We start from the raw sequence: 22632 nt of genomic DNA, 5'->3' as shown, positions 1-22632 counted from the left end.
TGTCTTGTGCGGCATGTAGAAGAGAGAGAGAGAGAGGGAGGGAGAGGGAGAGAGAGAGAGAGAGAGAGAGTGTAGAAGTTGCCAGAAAACAACAGAGCTATGAAAAATAAAAACTGATTAAAAAAAAAACCATTGCAGGGACTGTAAAAAAAAAAAAAAGTGACTGCTGTCTGGTTCAGAAAACTCACTTTGTCCTCCTCCGACTGGAACTCCACACTGAGCTCTGTCAGTCAAACTCTGGATTATGCAGTTTATGGAAAAAAGGACAAACGTTGTGAGTCCACAATGAACTTAATGTACCTACTTATATATTAAAATGTTCCACGTGAGGCGTTTTCATGCAGGTGCTGTCAGGCGCATAGTAGTGGTTGGATTGCACACGCATGCATAATCCAGTAGCAGCGTTTGGAGCTGTTTGAACAGAATGGAGAACGATTCTCGTTTCTTTCTCGCAACAAGATAGGAGTCCCAGTTAGTGACTTTAATCCGCACAAAAGTGACTCACGATTGACATATTCAGGGATGAAAGTGGTGAAAAACAAAAGAAGCTGAAACCCATTTATTTTATTCCAGACAATAAACTGCAGTGAGTGCAGCATCCGAGGTGAGGCCATAGTTATATGCCATATGATGATCGCCTGATAGCTTGCCAGGCCTATAATAATGTCAGAGAAACACTAATTTCAGAGGCAGAATTCCATCCCTCACCTCCTTGTCCTGTGATGTTTGGAATTTTAATCAGACAAGAAAATAGAAAATGTTGTTCATGTGTAGGCATAGGCTGGTATGAGATTTGGACGGTATGATAACCGTGGGCAAAAATACCGCGGTTTCACAGTATTATGTATAGCTTTAAAATGTGCTTTAACAACATTATGGCTATTTACATAAAAATTCCATTATTATGCTGACGACACTGTTATTTACTATTGGGGCTGCACCCTTGCCGAGGCCGTTGGCTTTTTACAGATCGCCTTTAACCTTATGGAACATCAGCTTGTAAATTTAAATCTCGTTGTGAACGTTTCTAAAACCAAATTTAGGATTTTTTCAAATGGCAGGAAGAGACCCGAGCCCCCTTCAATGTGTTCTCCCTGCAAGGATACATGATTGAGCCAGTGCCTTGCTGCAAGTATCTGGGTGTTCTGATTGATGACAGGCTTTCTTTTAAGTCTCATATAGAGAACATGATCCAAAAAACTAAAGCTAAAACTGGGGTTTTTTATCGTAGCAGGACATGTTTTATCTTTGCCGTGAGGAAGAATTTAGTAGCTGCCACCTTTCTTCCTTTAATGGATTATGGCGACCTTCTTTATATGCATGCCCCTGCAAATTGTCTCCAATCTCTGGACTCTGTCTCTGTGTATCACAGTTCCGTGAGGTTTGTTACATGTTGCAAAACCTTCACTCACTGTTGCACTTTATATAGCAGAGTTGGGTGGCCCTCATTGGCTGCACGTCATCTCTCACACTGGCATTTTTTATTTACAAAACGATCTTAGTTCTACTCCCCCAATATCTATGTGGCTACATTTCGAGAACCCAGAGCACTTACTCCTTGCGTTCCAATGATTGCTATTTGCTCAATGTCTCTAAAATTCGCACTGAGTTAGGTAAGCAGTCCTTCATGTACTTCGCACCTGCTGCCTGGAACTCACTACAGAGAACTTTGAACTTGAGGGAACTAACTTCTCTTGGAACATTTAAAAACATTATGAGGGACATATCCACATCAAGTATAACTCCAGACATCTTCACATTTGCTCACGGACGGTGTGTTCATGCGCATGCACATCTCGCGGTCAAAGGAGGAAAGATAAACTATTACAGAACTCAGAACGCAGACCTGCAGCTCAGCACAAGAACAAAAATAAACTAGAAGAGAAATCAGAGTGCACAGTCTGGCTGCAGCCAAACTGTGCACTCTGATTCCTCTGTGCAGAGAACCTGCAGGCTGTGTTCTCATCTCCTCTCTGCCCCCCTGCTACGCGCACCTGATGCAGACATTCCTGTGTTGTCATGATGCCACGGGAAGCAACTTGAAGTGGGCCGGTGTGAAAGGGGCTTTAGGGAGAAACATGGCTGGAATACGGTCCGGAACTCCGGATGCTCAATACTTGGCCCAGCTTCACCAACAAAGTGCTTGGAATAGATGTATTTGTCCTTCTTGACATGTTTGTGGGAGAAATATGGTCGACCACAAGCACAAATCGAGTCCACCGCTTGTACTTCTCAGTGGTTTCAAAGATGGGATAAAGTTTACTCCTTCCATGTAATCGTTTGCGGGTATCTTGAATCGCTCCAAGTCTGACACAGGCCATAGCTACGGTGCTTTGTTGCCACCATTTTTGGTTTGAAGGGCTATTCCGCAGAAAATAAAACGAACAAGCCGACTTGGTCCTTTTAGACGGAGGGAAAAGTTCAGTGCAGGCTTCGCCTCCTTCAGCCATGATGCAGAGCTAGCTAACGTTAGCTGTCTGTTTGTAAACAGAGACAGAGGTGTGCGCCAGGGGGAAGGGCGGCAGCGGCTGCCTCTGCTCTGTCTGTCAAGAATTCTCATAACCCGCTCATACCGTAGGGACAGCATAATGGAAAATCTTAGTGGTTTTGACACCGTGGCCTTTTCATACCGCAGTATACCATGAAACCAGTTATTGACCCATGTTTGTTCATGAGTGTCATGAACATTTGCTATGTTCTCAGAATAATGAAAGGTATTGTTCAGTTCCTAAAGATGGGCTGAATTCATTGCTATATTGGCATACAAAAAATAGTGGTGTAATGGTACACAAAAATCATGGCTCAGTACAGTGGAAACAAGAAACACAACGCAAACCTGCTTTTTAAAAACAAATTAAATGGGGTTGGGTGTACTTTGCAGTGGAGCTCAGTTACTTTCAGCATGTGTTTAAAACATAACCGCATAACCTAAGGCATTTTCTATTGGTCTGACTTGTTGAAGTGCACTCACCTTTTTCTTGTATCATGTCTTTGGGTGATCTTTGACATACAACCAGTTCCATACCTGACCACAGATGAACAATGCACGTATATAGCTTTTTCTGATCCAAGTCTTTGTCCATTGCCATAATTATAAAATCAGGAATATGCCCAGTAACATGCCCAGCTCGCCAACCATTCGGACGATTCAGACGGCTTTCGGTGGCTTTTCAGTCGTGTGACTATCCGAGAAATTGTGGACAAGCTGGACATGTCAGGGCATGTCCTATGAGGCTTCATCACGGAGGCGCTGTTGCTGCGCCATCAGCTTCGTGCCGATGAATTTCACCTCCACTATTTTCATGGCAAAATCTTCTTTCACAGTGGAATGTGCTGAAAAAGTGCTGATGTCCACCTCTTCCGCAATTTCTCGGATAATCACACGACGGTCCCACATCACCACAGCGTTCACTTTGGAAATGATCCAGTCATTTCAGCATGTTGATGGCCGACCGGAGCGTGGCTCGCTCTCCACCGTTGTGTGGACGTCTTTAAACCGGTTGTACTGCTCCTTAATCTGTGTGATGCCCAGAGGATCGTCACCGAAAGCCATCTGAATAATCCGAATGATTTCCACCTGGCTGTCGCCCATTTTGTGGCAAAATTTAATGCAGTCGCGCTGCTCCAGTCATTTCGCCATTTCCTTGCAAAGAAAAAAACGACGAGAGACTACACCCATCCTCACACAAAGGCTGCTTACAAGCAAATGGCGCAACCGGCAGGCGTGAAAAAAATCCCGCATGCGCATAAAGGTTCAAGGTTGGCTCATGCAAGCACACGTGATTCAAGTCCATCAGGTTTTTGAAAAAATAAAAAGGTCGGATACTTTTCTATTAGACCTCGTACTCCTTAGACTTTACTCTAGAAAGAAAGAAAAAAACGATTGTTGTGTTATGGAGTTATGGGGTAGAAACAGCAAGAATGGTGACAAAGGTCAAGTTCAGTTTGTACAGGGGTCAAATATTAAAGCTCCATTTTTGGTAAAAAGTGGTGCAAATTATTGGTTTATCTTATAGGATTATAAAGTGGAATAGTTTTGACTGTGTTGAGTGCTTGGTCTGCAAAGTAAAGGTCAAACAATGTCGACGTCCATTGGATTCCATGACACGTTACCCCGTAATGTGATAACTAAGCATGATACATGGTGCAAACGTTCATTTTAAAACCCTTTTAACTCAACCAATAATTTGGATTAACTTTTACCAAAATTGGAGTAACTAACTTTTGACCCCTGTCCAAACCGAAACTGGTCTTTGTCACCATTCTTGCTGTTTTTACCCAATAACCCCATAACATTCAGTCACAGATTGTCCAAACTTCCCTTTAGGAATTTTTGTGACCAGACAATGTGTAGTTTTCAATATGATTGGAGCATATTTTAATTTTAACCCCTGTGTAATTGTTCAATTGATCCCTACTTGGTTGCCGATTGAAAATTCAAGTGGCCAGTTGGTTTTTTCAAAAGAGTAATGTCTAAGGAGTATTTGTGCTGAATTTGGTGCTTCTCTCACCATTTGCAGGATTCCTCTGTAAATTCCATGTTCCGTGGTGGGTTGGATGCAGAACCTTGTGACACCTCTGCATGCTCCAGGACCTCAGTTGACTAAAAGTGCTATTACTTGGGAGGTTCAAATTATTTAATTCAATTCAATTTATTGAACTTATAGAGCGCCAAATCACGACAGTGCCGCCTCAAGGCGCTTCATGGAAAACAACAAATTAAACCAAAAGATCAAAGAGCATAATTAAAAGATTAAAAGCATAATAAAAAGTAAAAAGAATAAAAAGCAGAATAAAACAATATGTTAATCATATAAAATAGAAAACAAATGTGTCTTCAATCGTGACTTAAAAGACTCAACAGAATCTGACTGCCTTACTAACGCAGGGAGAGCATTCCACAGGACCGGGGCACGATAACAGAAGGCTTTATTTCCCGCAGACTTTTTGTTCACCCTAGGGACACAAAGTAAGCCTGCGTCCTGTGAATGCAAAGCTTGGGCCAGTACGTAGGGTTTAAGTAGAACAGCCAAATAGGTTGGTGCCAGTCCAGGAATAGTTTTATAAGCCAGTAGCAGGACCTTAAAATCTGATCTCGCAGAGATAGGAAGCCAGTGAAGAGACACCAGAATGGGAGTAATGTGGTCAAACTTTCTGCTTTGTGTCAAACGTCTGGCAGCAGCATTTTAAACCAATTGAAGACCCCTGATTCTGGACTGCGGCAACCCAGAAAATAAAATGTTGCAATAATCCAATCTAGAAGAGACAAATGCATGAATCAGGGTCTCAGCATCAGCCATAGACAGGATGGGACAAATCTTTGCTATATTTCGCAGATGGAAGAAAGCAGTCCTCGTAATATCTCTAATGTGGAAGTCAAAAGACAACATAGGATCAAAAACTACCCCAGGGTTCCTTACCTTGTCCATATGATGTATGACACACAACCCCAGGGCAAGCGCTAGCTGGTCAAATTGATGCCGATGTCTTGCTGGACCAGGAACCATCATTTCAGTTTTATCAGAATTTAAAAGTAGGAAGTTACTAGACAGCTTCTTACTGATGCAAGGCAATCTTCTAAGGATTTTATGTGAGTGAGATTACCAGCAGTTATTGGCATGTATAATTAAGTATCATCAGTATAGCAGTGAAAGGCAATAGCAAAACACTATATATGCCCAAGAGGTGCTATATAAAGGGAGAAAAGCAGGGGGCCTAAGACAGATCCCTGTGAAACCCCAAATTTCATGTCACTAAGGTTAGAGGTTGTGTTATTGTATAAACCACAATGAGAACAACTGGACAGGTATGACGTCAGCCACCCAAGGGCACATCCAGTAATCCCAAAGTGATTCTCCAGCCTATCGAGTAAAATATGATGATCCACGGTATCAAACACAGCACTAAGATCAAACAGCACCAGAACCGTGGTGGTGTCCAAATCCATTGTAACCAAAAGGTCATTCACTACTTCTGGTCTAGTGGTTAAGCGTTGGGCTTCAGACCAGAGGGTCCTTGGCTCAAACCCCAGTCTGGCCGGACAATCACTAAGGGCCCTTGGGCAAGGTCCTTAATCCCCAAGTTGCTCCTAGTGTGTAGTGAGCACCTTGCATGACAGCACCCTGACATTGGTATGTGCGTGTGTCTATGTGAATGGGTAAATGTGAGGCATCATTGCAAAGTGCTCTGAGCCTCTGATATAGATGGAAAAGCACTATATAAATGCAGTCTATTTACCATTTAGTCAGTTTTTGGGTTGTACTTTTTTATTTTAAAGTGTTGCTTTAGGTGCTGGTATCTTTTCAAAAGTATCAGTTTGGCACTGGTATCACAATAATAAAAAATCTCAACGATACCCAACTCTGCTTGGCACTGAAAATGATGAATTATCACAGCATTTTCCTCTTTGAACTACTGCAGTTTGGCAGTGGCAGAATCATGCCATGTGGAATGACACAGTGACATACTGTATATGGGACATGATCTACTTCTGCCATGAGGGTCACAAACAAACACAGTCACTTGGGCTGCTCATATCTCTCTTGGCTTCAGGTGGCATCTGAGCACGTGGTCTCCACTTGGCAGCAAGTAAACATTAAAAAAAAATCTGTTTACTGCCAGGCTCAAAGGTAACAGTTGCAAACCATTTCCCATCGTGCATGACTCAGACACAAGTGCCTGCTTTGCTGTCCACTTACGCTTCAGCGCCCACTCAGTGTAATAGAGCTCACTTTTATTTCAAATAGGTTAATGGTTTTTCTACATTGTCTTTCCTGTTTAGTGATGCTCAGTCAAATCTGACAACAGGGTTGTGTGGGCGTTTATAAAATAACAGTGCACAATGTGATTTACACCTGTAACTGTAGAATTAATCCACTTGGGTCGTCATGTAATTTATCACCCACCAGGTATGAGGCCAGTTCTGGTCTGACACATCAACTTTAATATGTTCATCAAGCTGCAGCTGTTTTATCAGTCAGAATGGTCACAGTTTAACCAGCAGTCTCCCTCCGTTTGACAAGTGTTTGTAACCTTTATGAGTAGATGGGTACGGCTACACTCTTGCAGCAGGGACAGATCCCTTGAAGATCTAAGTTAAGTTCGTTGATGAGTGACTTTTACCAAATATTGAAGTTCACAGAACCAAAATTAGTGTCTTTGTGTGATGAAGACTGTACTCTCAATAACTTTCCAAGGATTTCAGACAGGTTCATCAAATTTGCAGTAAAGATGCATCCTCTGAAGGTCCATGCCAAATTATATGATGTGAGCTTTTGGTGCGGTCTCATTAATCATGACATGGCTGCATGAAAATATTGCCCACTCACAGACAGGTGTCAGTGTACACACAAGGCCTTCAGGACTATACCGCACTTGCAGCAGTATCCTAAGAACACTCACACCTTTCAGGTACTTTAGACCTATAAATGGGAAGAAATTTGGTTAGGATTGGTCAAAGATCAAGGTCAGAAGTAAAGTTCAAATTTCTGGGTGGGTTGGGGGGACCTATACTAAAAATTTCAGCATGTTGTGCAAAATGTGGACTAAAAGACACTTTATAAGATCAATGCAAATCTTGAAGTAAAAAAGAGAGGGGTGGTCATAGTTAGAGTCCCTTTATTGAGAGAGTAGTGTTAACTCAGAACATGGCGCCATTTTGGGGTCAACTACTGAATGAACCTTTTATGTTTTCAACATCTTTTTTTATCATTTAACCACATACAGCAACACGTACAGGTACTATCAAAATAAGTATAAAAATAGTTAAGCTATCAAATTTACAATTTATGATGATTTATTTAATTAGTTTAAAGGCCGAGTTAAGCTTCTGTAACTCTGTAACTCCGTATCACGCAATGACGTGCATAATAGTTTTAAAGTTCTCCATCATTGGATTATGCTTTATTATGGATTAATGTGACTCTTAAAAGGCTTTTCTTTCTACAATCCTCACTTCTAATTCAAAGGTAAGATGTACAATTTCCTCTTTTTCCAACTACATGTTGTAAAGTTGCAGATTTTTCTGCCAAATGTATGTGATCCTGAAATGTAATCAGCGTGTGCACTGAAAAAAATATTAAAATATGATGGGAGAGGAAGGAGTGAAAGCAGAAAAGTGTCAAATTACAGCCTTTTGTGTGTGATTTAACAGGTGGACGTCAGCCTGCTGGTCAGAGTCTGAACACGGTGTGAAAAACATAAACGGCCAGGCTTTTAATCACGGTAGTGACTCCGGTCCCACATGCGAGGGGTGTTTAATGGAAATACATTGCGATTGGACGGGACATTTTACCGATGTGAGTGAAAAATCCGTTATACAAAATCTGTTATATACGGTGTTTATTACATGAAAAACAATGCAAAAACATTGGGACTTTTTTGTCTAGTGACTGAGAATATCCTGTTTATACAGTGACGGTTTAGGTGAGTTTTACTGTACATAGGATTGAACAATAAATTTACCTCTCAAAACTTTGACGATGATGTCGGCTTCCGTCCACAGCTGACTTTATTTTCCCAAATTTTTCTTCTGTTCGGATCTGAAGGGACTCTGTACATCTTGAAGCCCTTGTGTCTATTTGTGCATCCAAATGCCCATTTTCAGCGAATAAATAAATAAAATAGCTGGATTTTACATGCAGATAGATTAACAGTGAACACTAGTGTGGCCCTAAGATGGCACCTGGAGTCACATGACCTTTTTTTTTTTTGACTCGTCATGTCGCTACTCTCTGAATTAAGGGATTCTAATCATAGTCTCACTATCAGGTGATGTGGGTATTGGGTCCTACAGGCATTAGAGCTGCAGGATTAACCAAATTTTCATTCTCATCATGCATGCCTAAAATGCAATGAACATTCAAATTCTGACGCCTTAAAATGCTGTTGGTGTGGAGTATTTAAATAAAGTGTACTTCAGATCTATTCTAGAATGTGATGGCTGCATGAGAAAATGGCAGCAATGGTTAGTCGTGGCATGGTTGGGTTACTGAAATATAATAATCTTATTTAGCAGAAGAAGAGAACACTTACGTTACCCCTTTTTTCCTTAGCTGTTTCTATCTTCTTTTATATTAAACCGTATAGGAAGAGCCCATGTATCAAGCCAAAGGGATGCTGTGAACAGGTAGATGGTTAACAACTTTGGGCTGGGAAAAAAAAAATTAGTTTGTAGCTTTATTTATTGCTTTAATCCTGGTGTTCAGTTGATTGAACTTCTCAAATTGAAAGGTTTTACTGCATTTCTAATTTATATCATTGTTAATTTGACTTTAAACTGACTGTAGTTGTGAAAGTGTTTGTTTGTCGAGATGTGACCCTGAGACAGACTGACATGCTGTCCAGGGTGTATCCCGCCTCATGCCCTATGACTGCTTGAATAGGCTTCAGCCCCCTGTGACCCTTAACTGGAATAAGTTGGTATTGAAAATGGATGGATGGATAGATCATTTTTCTTTAGCCGATTTTGGTAGGTTTGATTGTTGAGTTGTCCCTAAGCTCCAAACTGCTCAACCTTGGGGTACTTTGGCCCCACATGAAAGTGTGTGTGGGGGGGTGGGGGTGGGGATTTCTAGAAAGAAGACTTTAGGTTGTTGAAAATTTTCCTGGAATTATTAATCAGTAATCTAATCCCGAGAAACAAGCATAGCAGCTCAGTATCTACACTGGTGGACGTAGAGTGAACAGTCTTCTGTAATATGTACAGGACCTCCTGTATTCCACTCAAAGCATTTGACATGACATCACTACAGGCATTCTCAACAACAACAACAGCAACCACCAAATTTCATACATGGGCAGTTCAGTTAGGGCCCCTTCACACATAGTGCGAATTTGGTCGAACTACACATCAAATGCGCATGAAGCAGGAGTTGTATGCAAAATGTGTACAACCCCAATTCCATTGAAGTTGGGATGTTGTGTAAAATGTAAATAAAAACAGAATACAATGATTTGCAAATCCTCTGCAACCTATATTCAATTGAATACACCACAAAGACAAAATATTTAATGTTCAAACTGAATATTTGCTCATTTTGAAATGAATACCTGTAACACGTTTCAAAAAAGTTGGGACAGTCAATCAATCAATCAATCAAGTTTTTTCTTATATAGCGCCAAATCACAACAAACAGTTGCCCCAAGGCGCTCCATATTGTAAGGCAAGGCCATACAATAATTATGAAAAACCCCAACGGTCAAAACGACCCCCTATGAGCAAGCACTTGGCAACAGTGGGAAGGAAAAACTCCCTTTTAACAGGAAGAAACCTCCAGCAGAACCAGGCTCAGGGAGGGGCAGTCTTCTGCTGAGACTGGTTGGGGCTGAGGGAAAAAACCAGGAAAAAGACATGCTGTGAAGGGGGGCAGAGATCGATCACTAATGATTAAATGCAGAGTGATGCATACGGAGCAAAAAGAGAAAGAAACAGTGCATCATGGGAACCCCCCCACAATCTACGTCTAAAAGTGGCAGTGGCAACAAAAGACTGGGAAAGTTGATGAATGCTCATAGAACACCTGTTTGGAACTTTCCACAGGTGAACAGGTTAATTGGAAACAGGTGAAGGTATAAAAGGAACACCCCCAAAAGGCTCAGCTGTTCACAAGCAAAGATGGGGCGAGGATCACCACTTTGTGAACAACTACGTGAAAAAATAGTCCAACAGTTTAAGAACAATGTTTCTCAATGTTCAATTGTGAGGAATTTAGGGATTCCATCATCTACAGTCCATAATATAATCAGATGATTCAGAGAATCTGGAGAACTTTCTACACGTAAGCCGCAAAGCCGAAAACCAACATTGAATGCCCTTGACCTTCCATCCCTCAGGCGGCACTGCATTAAAAACCGGCATCATTATGTATAGGATCTTATCGCGTGGGCTCAGGAACACTTCAGAAAACCATTGTCAGTTAACACAGTTTGTCACTACATCTACAGGTGCAGGTTAAAACTCCACCATGCAAAGTGAAAGCCATACACCAACAACATCCAGAAACGCTGCCACCTTCTCTGGGCCCGAGCTCATTTGAAATGGACAGACGCAAAGTGGAAAAGTGTGATGTGGTCTGATGAGTCCACATTTCAAATTGTTTGTGGAAATTATGGACGTCGTGTCCCCTGGACAAAAGATGGAACAGACCATCCAGATTGTTACCAGCGCAAAGTTCAAAAGCCAGCATCTGTGATGGTATGGGGGTGTGTTAGTGCCCATGACATGGGCAACTTATACATCTGTGATGGCACCATCAATGCTGAAAGGTACATCCAGGTTTTGGAGCAACACATGCTGCCATCCAAGCAACGTCCTTTTCAGGGACGTCCCTGCTTATTTCAGCAAGACAATGCCAAGCCACATTCTGCACGTGTTACAACAGCGTGGATTTGTAGTAAAAGAGTGCGGGTACGAGACTAGCCTGCCTGCAGTCCAGACCTGTCGCCCATTGAAAATGTGTGGCGCATTATGAAGCGTAAAATACGACAATAGAAACCGCAGACTGTTGAACAACTGAAGGTGTGCATCAAGCAAGAATGGGAAAGAATTCCACCTCAGGGCTCGAAATAGTACGTGCATGTGCTAGTTTGTGCACGTATTATTCGAGCGGTGCACGTAATTTTATACTTCACTAGCACTGGTGCAAGTAACTTTATCCAAGTTTTATCAACTATAAGCACCAGTAGAATGAACCAGTAAAGGAATAAATAAGGAAAAAAACAATTTCCATTGTGTTGTCTTCGTCTTCCCTGCATTTTATGACTCTCACACATGGAGCGAGTTGCTGTGACGATTCGTTCGCGCGCACGTGAAAAAAAAAAGTCTGGCTGCAGGCTGTTAGTTCTTTGCTCTCTGCTCAAACTCTGTCATCACTGTGTTAAAAAAAGGACATAAGTCCTGCTCACAGACTGATTGCCAGAGACAGGACATGTCCACATGAAGTATAACCCCAGACATCTCCACATTTACTCACGGACGGTTTGTTTGCATGCACGCGCGCGCACATGTCACGGTCACAGGAGGAAAGATAAACTATAACAGAACTCAGAGCGCAGACCTGCAGCAGTAGAAGAGAAATCAGAGTGCACAGTTTGGCTGCAGGCTGCGTTCTCACCTCCTCTCTGCCCCCTGCTGCGCGCACCTGACGCAGACATTCCTGTGTAGTCATGATGCCATAGGAAGAAGCAACTTGAAGTGGGCCCGGTGTGAAAGTGACGAAAGTGACTTTTTGTTGTGCAAGTAACTTTTTTTTGGTGCAAGTAATTTTTTGTTACTAGCACCAGTGCAAGTAGGTTATTTAGGATATTATTTATGTTATTTAGGGAATTTAGGTAAAAAAAATGTATTTCGACCCCTGCACCTACAAAGCTTCAACAATTAGTGTCCTCAGTTCCCAAACACTCAATAAGTATTGAGTGTTGTTAGAAGGAAAGGTGATGTAACACAGTGGTAAACATACCACTGTCCCAACTTTTTTGAAACGTGTTACAGACATCCATTTCAAAATCAGCAAATATTTGCACAAAAAAAATAATGTTTATCAGTTTGAACATTAAATATCTTGTCTTTGTGGTCGGTTGAAATGAATATAGCTTGAAGAGGATTTGAAAATCAATGTATTCTGTTTTTATTTACATTTTACACAACGTCCCAACTTCATTGCAATTGGGGTTGTAAAATCATAGCTGCCACTAACGCCTCGTACCCCTGTTGCTACAACTATTTGCGCACACCAGCGGGTGAAAAACAGTGTGCGTTGTGCAAGCCCATCGAATCCTCTCACGGCAGGTGTTGGCCAAATTTCAGGTGACACATTCGCACTATTAAAATGACAACAGTCAGCAGACAGTCAGTGTCAAGCGAGTATGGCTTTGCAAACAGACACAATGACACTGTGCCCTGTGTGCCCTGAACTGATGGGGTGTGGCCGCTGACAGGAGCAGCTGTGGGGATCTGGACGTCATGGCTGGGGAACACATACTGTGTTTGGACGGACATGGACTAACAACTGCCCACTGTGCCTGCTTGCTGTCCTCACGGGGACATAGATAAAAACATATATCGCTGTGGCGACAGGCTACCCCAGGTGAAATGGACCGTCAGATCATAACATGCAGCGGGCGATCTGACTGTCACATCACCCATGTGAGCGCTGTTCCACATGACGCGGTGTCTGTCCTGTGGCGCGCCGTCCACAAGACACGCAGAACACACGCGCAGGGCCGGCTGGACACTCTGGACCAATAGATATGGACATGATAGAGCACACTGCTTCTCATTCATGTCATTTCATGACTGTATGTCTGTGACCATGGGTCATGTACAGAGGAACAGACGGATCATATTTGTATTGTCCGCTTGATAAGAGGGACTCAATAAAATGCAGTGTTTTTATATGGTGTGTGGTTTTATTTTTTTTTAATACGTCCGTGTCCTTCCTTATATCAGGCACTTTCCCGCACCTTTCACAGGACAGTGATGGTAGCTCAGTGGTAAAGTTTCTGACTGGCAGTCAGAGTTTTTGGAAAGTGCAGGTTTGAGTCCCGTGGGTGGGTAATTTTTTTTTATTTTTTTTTTTATTTTCACACCATCTGTGAAAACCTGCTGTGTTCCTGCATGCACGAAACCATCGCAGCATGAATTTTTTTAATTTTTAATTATTTTTTTTCTTTACAGCAGCTGCAATATGTGGTTATACATCGTGCAGCCGCTGGCACTGTATTCCCGCATACACGAATCGTCGCAGTGGCATCGTGCATGCCTGCCCGTTGGCATGATGTTTGCGTGGTTCGCTCATACGAGCTGTTCCGACGGGAGTCCCCCTGAGTTGTACTTATTTATACTATGTGTGAAGGGTCCTTTAAGGATAACAATTACCACACAAATCATATTAACTCATGCTAATTAGTTCATGAGGTCAACAGGTGTAACAGAAGGCGTGGCTCAGCAGCCAACAGAGTGCCGTTCTGCTCAGCTCTTCCTATGTTTACTCGATCAGATCTGTTAAACTTGTATAATCAGCTGAGAAAATTCTAAACATATTTCAGTGTTGAATGTGGCGGTAAAACACCAGTATCTGTGAAACTAGGCCACAGCAGCATGCTGATGAAGTAATATTTCCTTTGGTGGACTGGCTGTATTCCCCAGGTGCCACGCCCCCTTTGCATATGTGTGAGTGTAACACATACTGACCTAACACCTCACACCTTTTCACTTCTGGCTGCTGTATTTATTTTTCCTTTGACAGCTTTTTCTTATTGTTGAGGTGGAGAAGAACCAGCATCGCTTAAACTCAAGCTGCATCCCTGTCTCTGTGCTTAGAAAGCCGCTGCTGCTGCTGCCTCTGCACTTGCTTTCACTTCGTGCATGATGCTGTGTGCATACGTACTTTCATGCAGTACAGTCCTCCCCTCCCTCTTGTAGAAATGCTGCAATGCGTCTCCCTTAGCAAAGACTGGGTCAGTGTAACTCAGCAAGTAAGATGCGTCCCCATAGCAACAGCTGCTGAGGTGTTTTTTTTTTTTTTTTTTGCCTTTTTGTTGCGGATGTGTATTGACAGGATTAAACTGGTGGGGCTTCAGCTGGAGCCAACAGAGAAATGAGATGGCAAACACAAAAGAGAAGTCGGAGGGGTGGGGAGGGAGGAGGTTGCGCACGGACAAACCTGCAGATTAACGGCAGATAATGGAAGACAGGATATTACAACGCCACGCGTAATTCATTGTGAGCGACTGTGTTATTCTCAGTGAGGAACATTTTGTTGTGTGAGCCGGCTGAGTTTGGACCTGCACTATATTTGTAGGACCAAAAAGGTCAAGGTCACAGTGTCATCACATTTACAGCTCTATACACTTATGTGTCATCCCTGGACTGTCTATATTGATGTCTTATTCTACAAAGGTTTGCATAATCATCATGTGATCAGAGGTCAAGGTCAGAAGTCAAGGATAAGAAAACGTTTGTCCATCCAGTTAGTCGTCCATTTGTTGTGCCAAAACACAGACGAACCCACAGAAAAGGACGTTAAACCCTCCCATCATATTAACACTTTACACTCTGTCTTATCCCAGCACATCTTTCACTGTAACTTCTCAGCTTTGTTTTCTGCCACGTCAGTCAGTCCACCACCTCCACCAGCAAAGTTGGATGGAGCTTTTATTTTCACCCCTGTTTGTTTGTCTATTTATGAACAGCCTGTAACCCACAGTTTTTCATACATATATTGTCATGAATTTTTTTAACAGCGGATTTGTATCCTCATGGGCAAGAACTGATTCAAGATTATAGGTCAAAGGTCAGAGCCAGGAAAAATGTTGGAAAAATACTTATCTTTAACATTGAACAAATATTCAAAAATTCAGAAGTTTGTCAAAAAAGATCATATTTCTTTCATAATTGAGCGTGTTACATAGGATGGTATCCTTTATCGACTTACAAGGTTTGGTCAGGATCTGATCTGAATTGTGGATTTTGTAGCCATTTAAATTTAACATTGAAAACCCCATTTAAAGTATATTTCACATTGTATCTTAATCAAACCTGCCCCAATCACTCTCATATTTGAAAGCGAGGTGCAGACTGGCACTCACTATCACCTCACAAAGTTAGATCCAGATCTGAACCAGATTTGATGTACATTTAGGGAATAACCCTGTTGTGTCTGATGATTTGCGGACGGTCATGCTGTTTATACGGTCGCAAATTGAGCTAAAAAGGAGTTTTACGGATATTTGCCACCGTAATCCAGCATGAATGTCCACAAATCAGACACAAGGGAGTTATTCCCATTCTAATCCAATTCCATCGTTTGCACATTTTTTTTTTTCTGTAGGTAATTCTGTCTACGAGGCTTACTGTCAAGGCAGCAATGCTCCAACAGCGGTCAGGGCACGGAGTAATCCATCAAATGTGAAAATCCATCAAATCCAAATGTGAAACGATAATTCTATATCAGAATCAGTACTTTCGTATGGTACCTTAAATTCACCCATTTCGGCATTGTCGTCGGGACGCGACTTTCTCTTGCTCTCAGCTAACAGCGGCAATATTGACATCTGCGTAGCAGCGCGTGTGGCCAGTTGGGGCATGGAGTAATACATTAAATGTGAAATGGTCGAATATTTTGCGATTTTCCACCCGATATACGAAATGTGAAATCTCACACGATTAACCCGTCAGATTTGTGGAAAAAAATGTAATTGGATTAGAATCTTCATTATATCTCAATCAAAAGTGCCTCAGTGACTCTCACTTGTGACAATGAGGTGTAAACCGTCACTCTCAACGAACAAAGTTTGATCCGCATCTGATCCCTATTGTGGATTTTGCGGATATTTCATTTTACCATTGAAAAGCTCATGTGATCGATATTTTGTATTATATCAATAAAAAATGCTTCTGTCCCTCATGTTTGATAGTGAGTCGCAGATGAGCAGGCTCTATCGAAACATAAAATTTGATCTGGATCTGATCTGGAGTGTAGTTGGAAGTTTGCGCTCTATGAGCGCAGTACTCTAGTTTCATATTCTTTTAAACACTGTTCGGGAGTCTGAGGGAAAAGGAACACATGAGGGGCTGTGCTGCCACCTTGCAGTCGGTCGCTCACACTTGCTGGATGATTCAGGAATGTGGATCCATATCAAATTATGAGGTTCAAATTTAACCTTCAGGTGTCCATGGAGCTGCCAGTGCATCCAAATCAATATTTCTTTATGTTTCTGAGTGTTGAAACCACATCATTTCTCAAATTAGTGTACTTTTTATTACTGTCATTTCTTTTCCTCCTCTTTCAATCCTCCTCTATACCACTTCATCATGAAGCTGTGTAACTGGGGATACAAAATGCAAAACATGTACTATGCACAATTTCTCCAGTCACAGCCACAGAATCTTATGTCTTCTGGGTTGTCTGGGTGGCTTTCCTCACTCTTCTCTTTTCACAGTCAGTTTTTGAGAAATGTCTACTCCATACAGATTTACCAGAGAATGCCACTCTGTATTTCTTCATAACTGATGTAAATAAAGTCCAAGACATATTTAGTGACTTGGAAATGTTTATGTATCCATCCCCTGACATGTCTGAAGAAAACTGGCAATGAAGTTGATTATTTACAGGTCTTATACCGAAGGGGTCCATTACTTATGCAACCTATCATCTCGGCTTTTATATATTTTTTATTAATTTATACCAATTTATAGAGATTTGCTTTGAGTTTAAGGAAGATCATTTTAGAATTTTTTTATATTTGAGAAGCCTGATTTACTTTTTTGTATTTGAAATGGCATAAATAAATTAAAATGTGTGAAATACCAAGGGGCCCAATACTTTTGCAAAGCACTGTACATAGAAAACATGACCTATTCTCCATTCGCACTAGAGTATAAGTTGCAGGACCTCCCAAAATATTAACAAATAAATTAAAAAATGAAATGCAACTTATGTATGGTAGCTGTGAAAATGATATGGAAAACAATTAATTTGATCTTAAACCTTTAAAAGTGTGACAAATACCCAATCTGAAGATATAATGCTGAAGAACAGAATGTGCATCAAGAAAACAAACAGCCAAATGTATATCTGACAACATATGTACCTGGCATCATATCCAAACTGCTCTACATCCAAAAAACATGGAGCTATTTTTTGCATTAGATTGAGATTTACTTTTTTAATGCCAAACAGGATGTTATTTGAAGAATGGGTATAGTGCCTCATTTTGTCACTTGTGTCTTGTAGGCCAGCGGGTTCTCCAGTATCGAAGCGATGTCCTTGAGACAGTGGTGCTGGTGAATCCGTCCGAGGAGACTGCTGCCTCAGAGGTGAGTCATATCTGTGCCACACACACAAACACACTTACATTCCTGCAGGACCTTTCTGCATTCAGGGTTTTTGGTCCAAGTCACTCAGTTTATATGGCTCACTGTGAGATGTTTCATTCACCTTTTAGTCCCAGTGGGAGGTGCCTGTCTGTCCTTTGAGTGATCATCTTTCCTTTGATTAACAGAAAATATTTTGTCCCATTGAGCTGAAGGTCCACAGTGACACCGCTGGTGAAATGCAATTATTAGTGGTTATTTAACATATTTAACAAATTTTGTTGATCAAGACTTAACTTTTGGGCTTGTTGTTTATGCACACTATTTTTGACCAGAATGCCAGTCCTTCAACAAAGTTGGGATCTTCCAAATGGAATAGTTATTGTAAATTCAGCCAATTCCTGTGCAACCTTGTACTTTTTTCCAATCAATGCAACTTTTCTACAAATTTGCCCAATCACCATTGGTTCCCTGCGTTGCACTAGTCATACCAACCCCTTGTACAACACCTTCAGCCATACGTCTCCAATTGTCCATGTGAAGAAACAGACGTGTGACACAATCATCCTACATTTTTGAACAACATTCATTCATTTATTTTCTCTTCCCACTTACTCCAATTAAGGGTCGCGGGCTGCTGGGGCCTATCCCAGCAGTCATAGGATGAGGGGTGGGGGAAACCTTGGACAGGATGCCAGTCAGTTGCAGTGTCACATATACACAGACAAACTCAGACACATTTGCATTCACACCTACGGTTAATTTCACTCACTTACTCATCTTCAACCGCCTACTCCATTTAAGGGTCACGGGGGGCTGGGGTCTATCCCAGCACTCATACGGTGTGAGGCGGGGTACACCCTGGACAGGATGCCAGTCTGTCGCATGCACACCTATAGACAACTTAAACTTTCCAATCCACCTAACCTGCTTGTCTTTGGATGTGGAAGGAAGCCGGAGCACCCTGGAGAGAACCCACCCAAATACGGGGAGAACATGCAAACTTCACAGAGAAAGGCCACAGGTGGGAATCAATCCCATGACCTTCTTGCTGTGAGGCAGCAGTACTAATCACTAAGCCAAAGTGCTGTCCTACAGACAATTTCAAGTTTCCAGTTCACCTAACCTGCATGTCTTTGGAAGTAGGAGGATGTCGGAACACCCCAAGGGAACCCATGGGGGGAACTTCCACATAGAAAGGACCAGGTGTGAAGCTATCCCAGGACCTTCTTGCTGTGAGGTAAATTCAGGCTCGGGCTGGCAGTCTGGCTTGAGCTGAGTTCAGTTTAGCTGGAGAGTGTTGAGATCTCTTTTTCAAGTCCTACACGTGTCCAAAATCATTATGGCTCAAACTGAAAGGGATGTGTCAGTGCGAGTGTGTGCGCTTGTTGATCTGGAGATTCAAGCATTGGTGTGTGACACATGAAAGGGAAAGCACCAAGCGGATTTTCTTGGCCAGAAGGCACCACAGAGAAAGAAGCTTGTTTGCTGTCCTCACCGTTGCAGCCACACTTAATGCTACCACAGTGGAGAGGATGCTGTGGGCACACAAATGCAATGAGGAAGTTTGATGCCATGATCACCGAGTTATCCGGATTCTAGCCTCATTTGCATTTCAACTTGTGGTTAAAGCGTTGGGCTTGAGATCAGAAGATCCTCGGTTCAGATCCCATCCTGACTGGAAAATCTCTAAGGGCCCTTGGGCAGGGTCTTTAATCCCCTAGTTGCTCCCGGTGTGTAGTGAGCGCCTTGTATGGCAGCACCCCCACATTGGGGTGAATGTGAGGCATTATTTGTAAAGCACTATGTGCATCTGATGCAGATGGAAAAGCGCTATATAGATACAGTCAATTTACCATTTACACAAAAATAATAATAAATAAAATAAAAAATAATAATACGAAAATAATAAATATTTAAAAAACTGACTACCTACAGAATATGATAATACTAAAAGAATTCAAAAGTCACCAAATAACTGAAAACCCTAAAACCCCAGCCAAACAGGCAACTGGGTAGAGCCACAGCAAAATTAGATGTGATCAAATGTCAGGAGTATGTATTTAGTTCATGTAACTGAATGGAAGTTTTTTTGTAGCATTGTCAGGCTTGGGGTTTTTTCCAATTTTTTCTGTTTTTGAATTCTTTTTTAGATAATTTTCACAGAACATTGTTTATCTTTAATATAAATGGTAAATGGACTGCATTTATGTAGCGCTTTTCCATCTGCATCAGATGCTCAAAGCGCTTTACAATAATGCCTCACATTTACCCCGATGTCAGGGTGCTGCCATACAAGGTGCTCACTACACACCGGGATATGCACAGTTTGTCATTGCTTTTTGGCACTTAGTTTTCGACTGATAACTGGAAGATAGACAAACGGGCATAAAATTGGAACCTCTAACCAATTGTAGTGGTGAAGGTAAATCCATAACAGAAAAATGAGAGTGACTGAGGCACTTTTCATTGAGATATAATGCAAAATATACACCAAATGAGCTTTTTAATATCAAATTCAAATGTCCACAAAATCCACAATCCGGATCAGATCCCCATCAAGCTTTGTCAGTCAATAAAAGATACCATCCTACGTAAAGCTGTCAAATATGAAAGAAATTAGATCTTTTTTGACAGTTATGAATTGTTGAAAATTTGTTCAATGTAAAACGACAGGGATTTTTGCAGTTTTCCAAGATTTTTCCTGACTTTGACAATTGACTTATGGTGTTATAGGCTGTTCACATACAGACAAACAAACAAACAAACAGGGGTGAAAACATAACCGCAGAGGTAATTAAATTTAAATTTAATATGGCAAATTGGATTTAAAAGCGATAGGGTTTGGCTTAGATCCAATTTGCGCCGTTCAGATTCAGAAAAAAACCTATCTGGCTTGAGCGTGATTTGGCCCGAATCTTGCTCAAACTGGATTACAAACCCCAGTATTTACTGGGTCTGACTCCCCCCGTACTGTAGGGTGTATTTGAACTTTATCTAAGTCTGTTAATCCCTGGTCACACAGCACTAACGAAGGGCACTAAAGCTAAAACGAAACAAGAAATCTGGACCGACGTTGACATCGTTTCACCGTCGTCCAGCTTCGTTCCTATAGCTGGTGCTTCGCCAGAATTTTCAAACTGTTAAAAAATGTGAACAAATCCCAACAACGTCAATTCGTCCATATTTCATTTTGCTTTCTGTCTTGATCATTCCCATAACGTCAGCGTTCCGCGTCACTGTCGTCCAACTTCGTCCAACCTCCCAAGTCCAACGTCTTGCACGAATGTTGATGATATCTGAATGGATCAGTAACTAAAGTTCTGACGAGCTGCACGTAACATCCTTATATTGCTGATGACTCGTCCATGTGTGGGATGAAAAGCAATGTTGTTATACAGAATCAATAGAAGCAAGAACGTTTTATCAACTACTGTAACTGTTTATGCACATTCCAGCCGTTTGTGGCTGGCCTGCGTGTGCGCACATGTTGTTGTCAAGACAACCAGATCCTAAGGATGCGACCGATCCAATCCAGTATTGGGATCGGCTTCCAATACAGATGCAATTCAAGTATCGAAAAATACTGATACAACCTGAAATGTTTTCCAATACCAGAGAGGAGCCACTGTGAAACCTCTCTGCTGCTGCTTGCTTTCTGCTTTGTTTGTTTGCTGCCGAGCATGAGGAGGGGAAGGGGAGGTTTCTGAAGCTGAGCTGTTTGACAGAGCTCTCTTCCGCAGTGTTCTAAGCCGCAGGTAGCAACAAATTTCTGCCCAGCTATCGGGTTCAAATTGTCTATGCCACCGATCACGGATTTTCCAAAAAATTAACTGAATTGTTTGACTTTGTTTAAAGCGGCAAGGTCAACGTTTGCTTCCTTTTTCTTTTGTTAGTTTTGATTTTGTTTTGTTCCTTTATGTGCTCTTGATTCGCAGGCTTTTTGGTGATGGGAAAACATGCAGGATCATTCGTCTACCTTTTCTCGATGATTTGTGACTTTGTGACTTTTTTCCTTCTTTCAGCTATTGCCGTGTGCCATGTGACCGGGCCCTTACAGAGTTCACTAAGGCTTCAATTAATGATTCTTTTCTTTACAGATTAATCTGTTGTTCAGTGTTATGATGATTAATCATATATTAAATTTCATAATCGAGAAAAAAGAACCCCACTGGGTGACAATATGAATCTTACTGATTATGAAAAAAATCATCAGGTTGCCTGGATTAATTGGTGATCAACCAGTCCATACTTAGCAACTGTTACTATGCAGCTTCTGCTCAGCAGCTGCTTAGTCATTGTGAATAAAATATAAGTTGGTGAGTTATGTGAAAACTCAGTAACGTAACGCTTCATGCAACTGCTGCTGTTTCATTTAGAAGTGATTTTAGGGTGTGTTTGTATGAAATAACGAAAAGTCACTCTTTGATCAAAAGTCACAGCATGGGATAAAAGGCCAAAAGTAGATTTGTAACAACGAGCCAAAACTTCAAAAGACACATGGGTAAACATCAGACTGGTGTACATGTCGTTTTTTTTTAACTACTTTACAGAAGGTGCCGCTGCTCCTTCCACTTGAGAGGCTTTTTGTTTTGATGTTGAACACTGATGTTGTTGGCTATTGTCTGTCTGTTGTGTCCAGGTCCGCTCTCTGATCACTGACCTTTCGGGGAATAAGTTGCTGATACTGAGTGGCCAGAGCTCTGAGCAGGGCGGTGACATTTTGTTGCAAGCTGGAGCTTTCACCTGGCAGCACTTTTCTGACATCATCTCTCATCCTCAGGTGAACCTGATGTACTTTTTTCCTCAAAACATGT

At 41.7% G+C, this 22632-nt stretch overlaps 1 protein-coding gene across 3 annotated transcripts in view; it reads left to right on the top strand.

Annotated features, from left to right (window-relative positions):
* The window catches only part of map1aa (microtubule-associated protein 1Aa), a 139743-nt gene that overhangs the window by 100593 nt on the left and 16518 nt on the right, over positions 1–22632 (top strand). For all 3 annotated transcript variants that reach the window (XM_034194115.1, XM_034194122.1, XM_034194129.1), the window contains 2 exons: positions 17736–17818; positions 22458–22598. In XM_034194115.1, coding sequence (XP_034050006.1) covers positions 17736–17818; positions 22458–22598 — 224 coding nt within the window. The remainder of the gene's footprint in view (positions 1–17735; positions 17819–22457; positions 22599–22632) is intronic.

Source organism: Thalassophryne amazonica, chromosome 2 (genome assembly GCF_902500255.1).
Source record: "Thalassophryne amazonica chromosome 2, fThaAma1.1, whole genome shotgun sequence".
NCBI classification, from domain to species: Eukaryota; Metazoa; Chordata; class Actinopteri; order Batrachoidiformes; family Batrachoididae; genus Thalassophryne; species Thalassophryne amazonica.
Note: the sequence above shows the minus strand (reverse complement) of the source record. Positions and strands in the feature narration are given on the sequence as shown.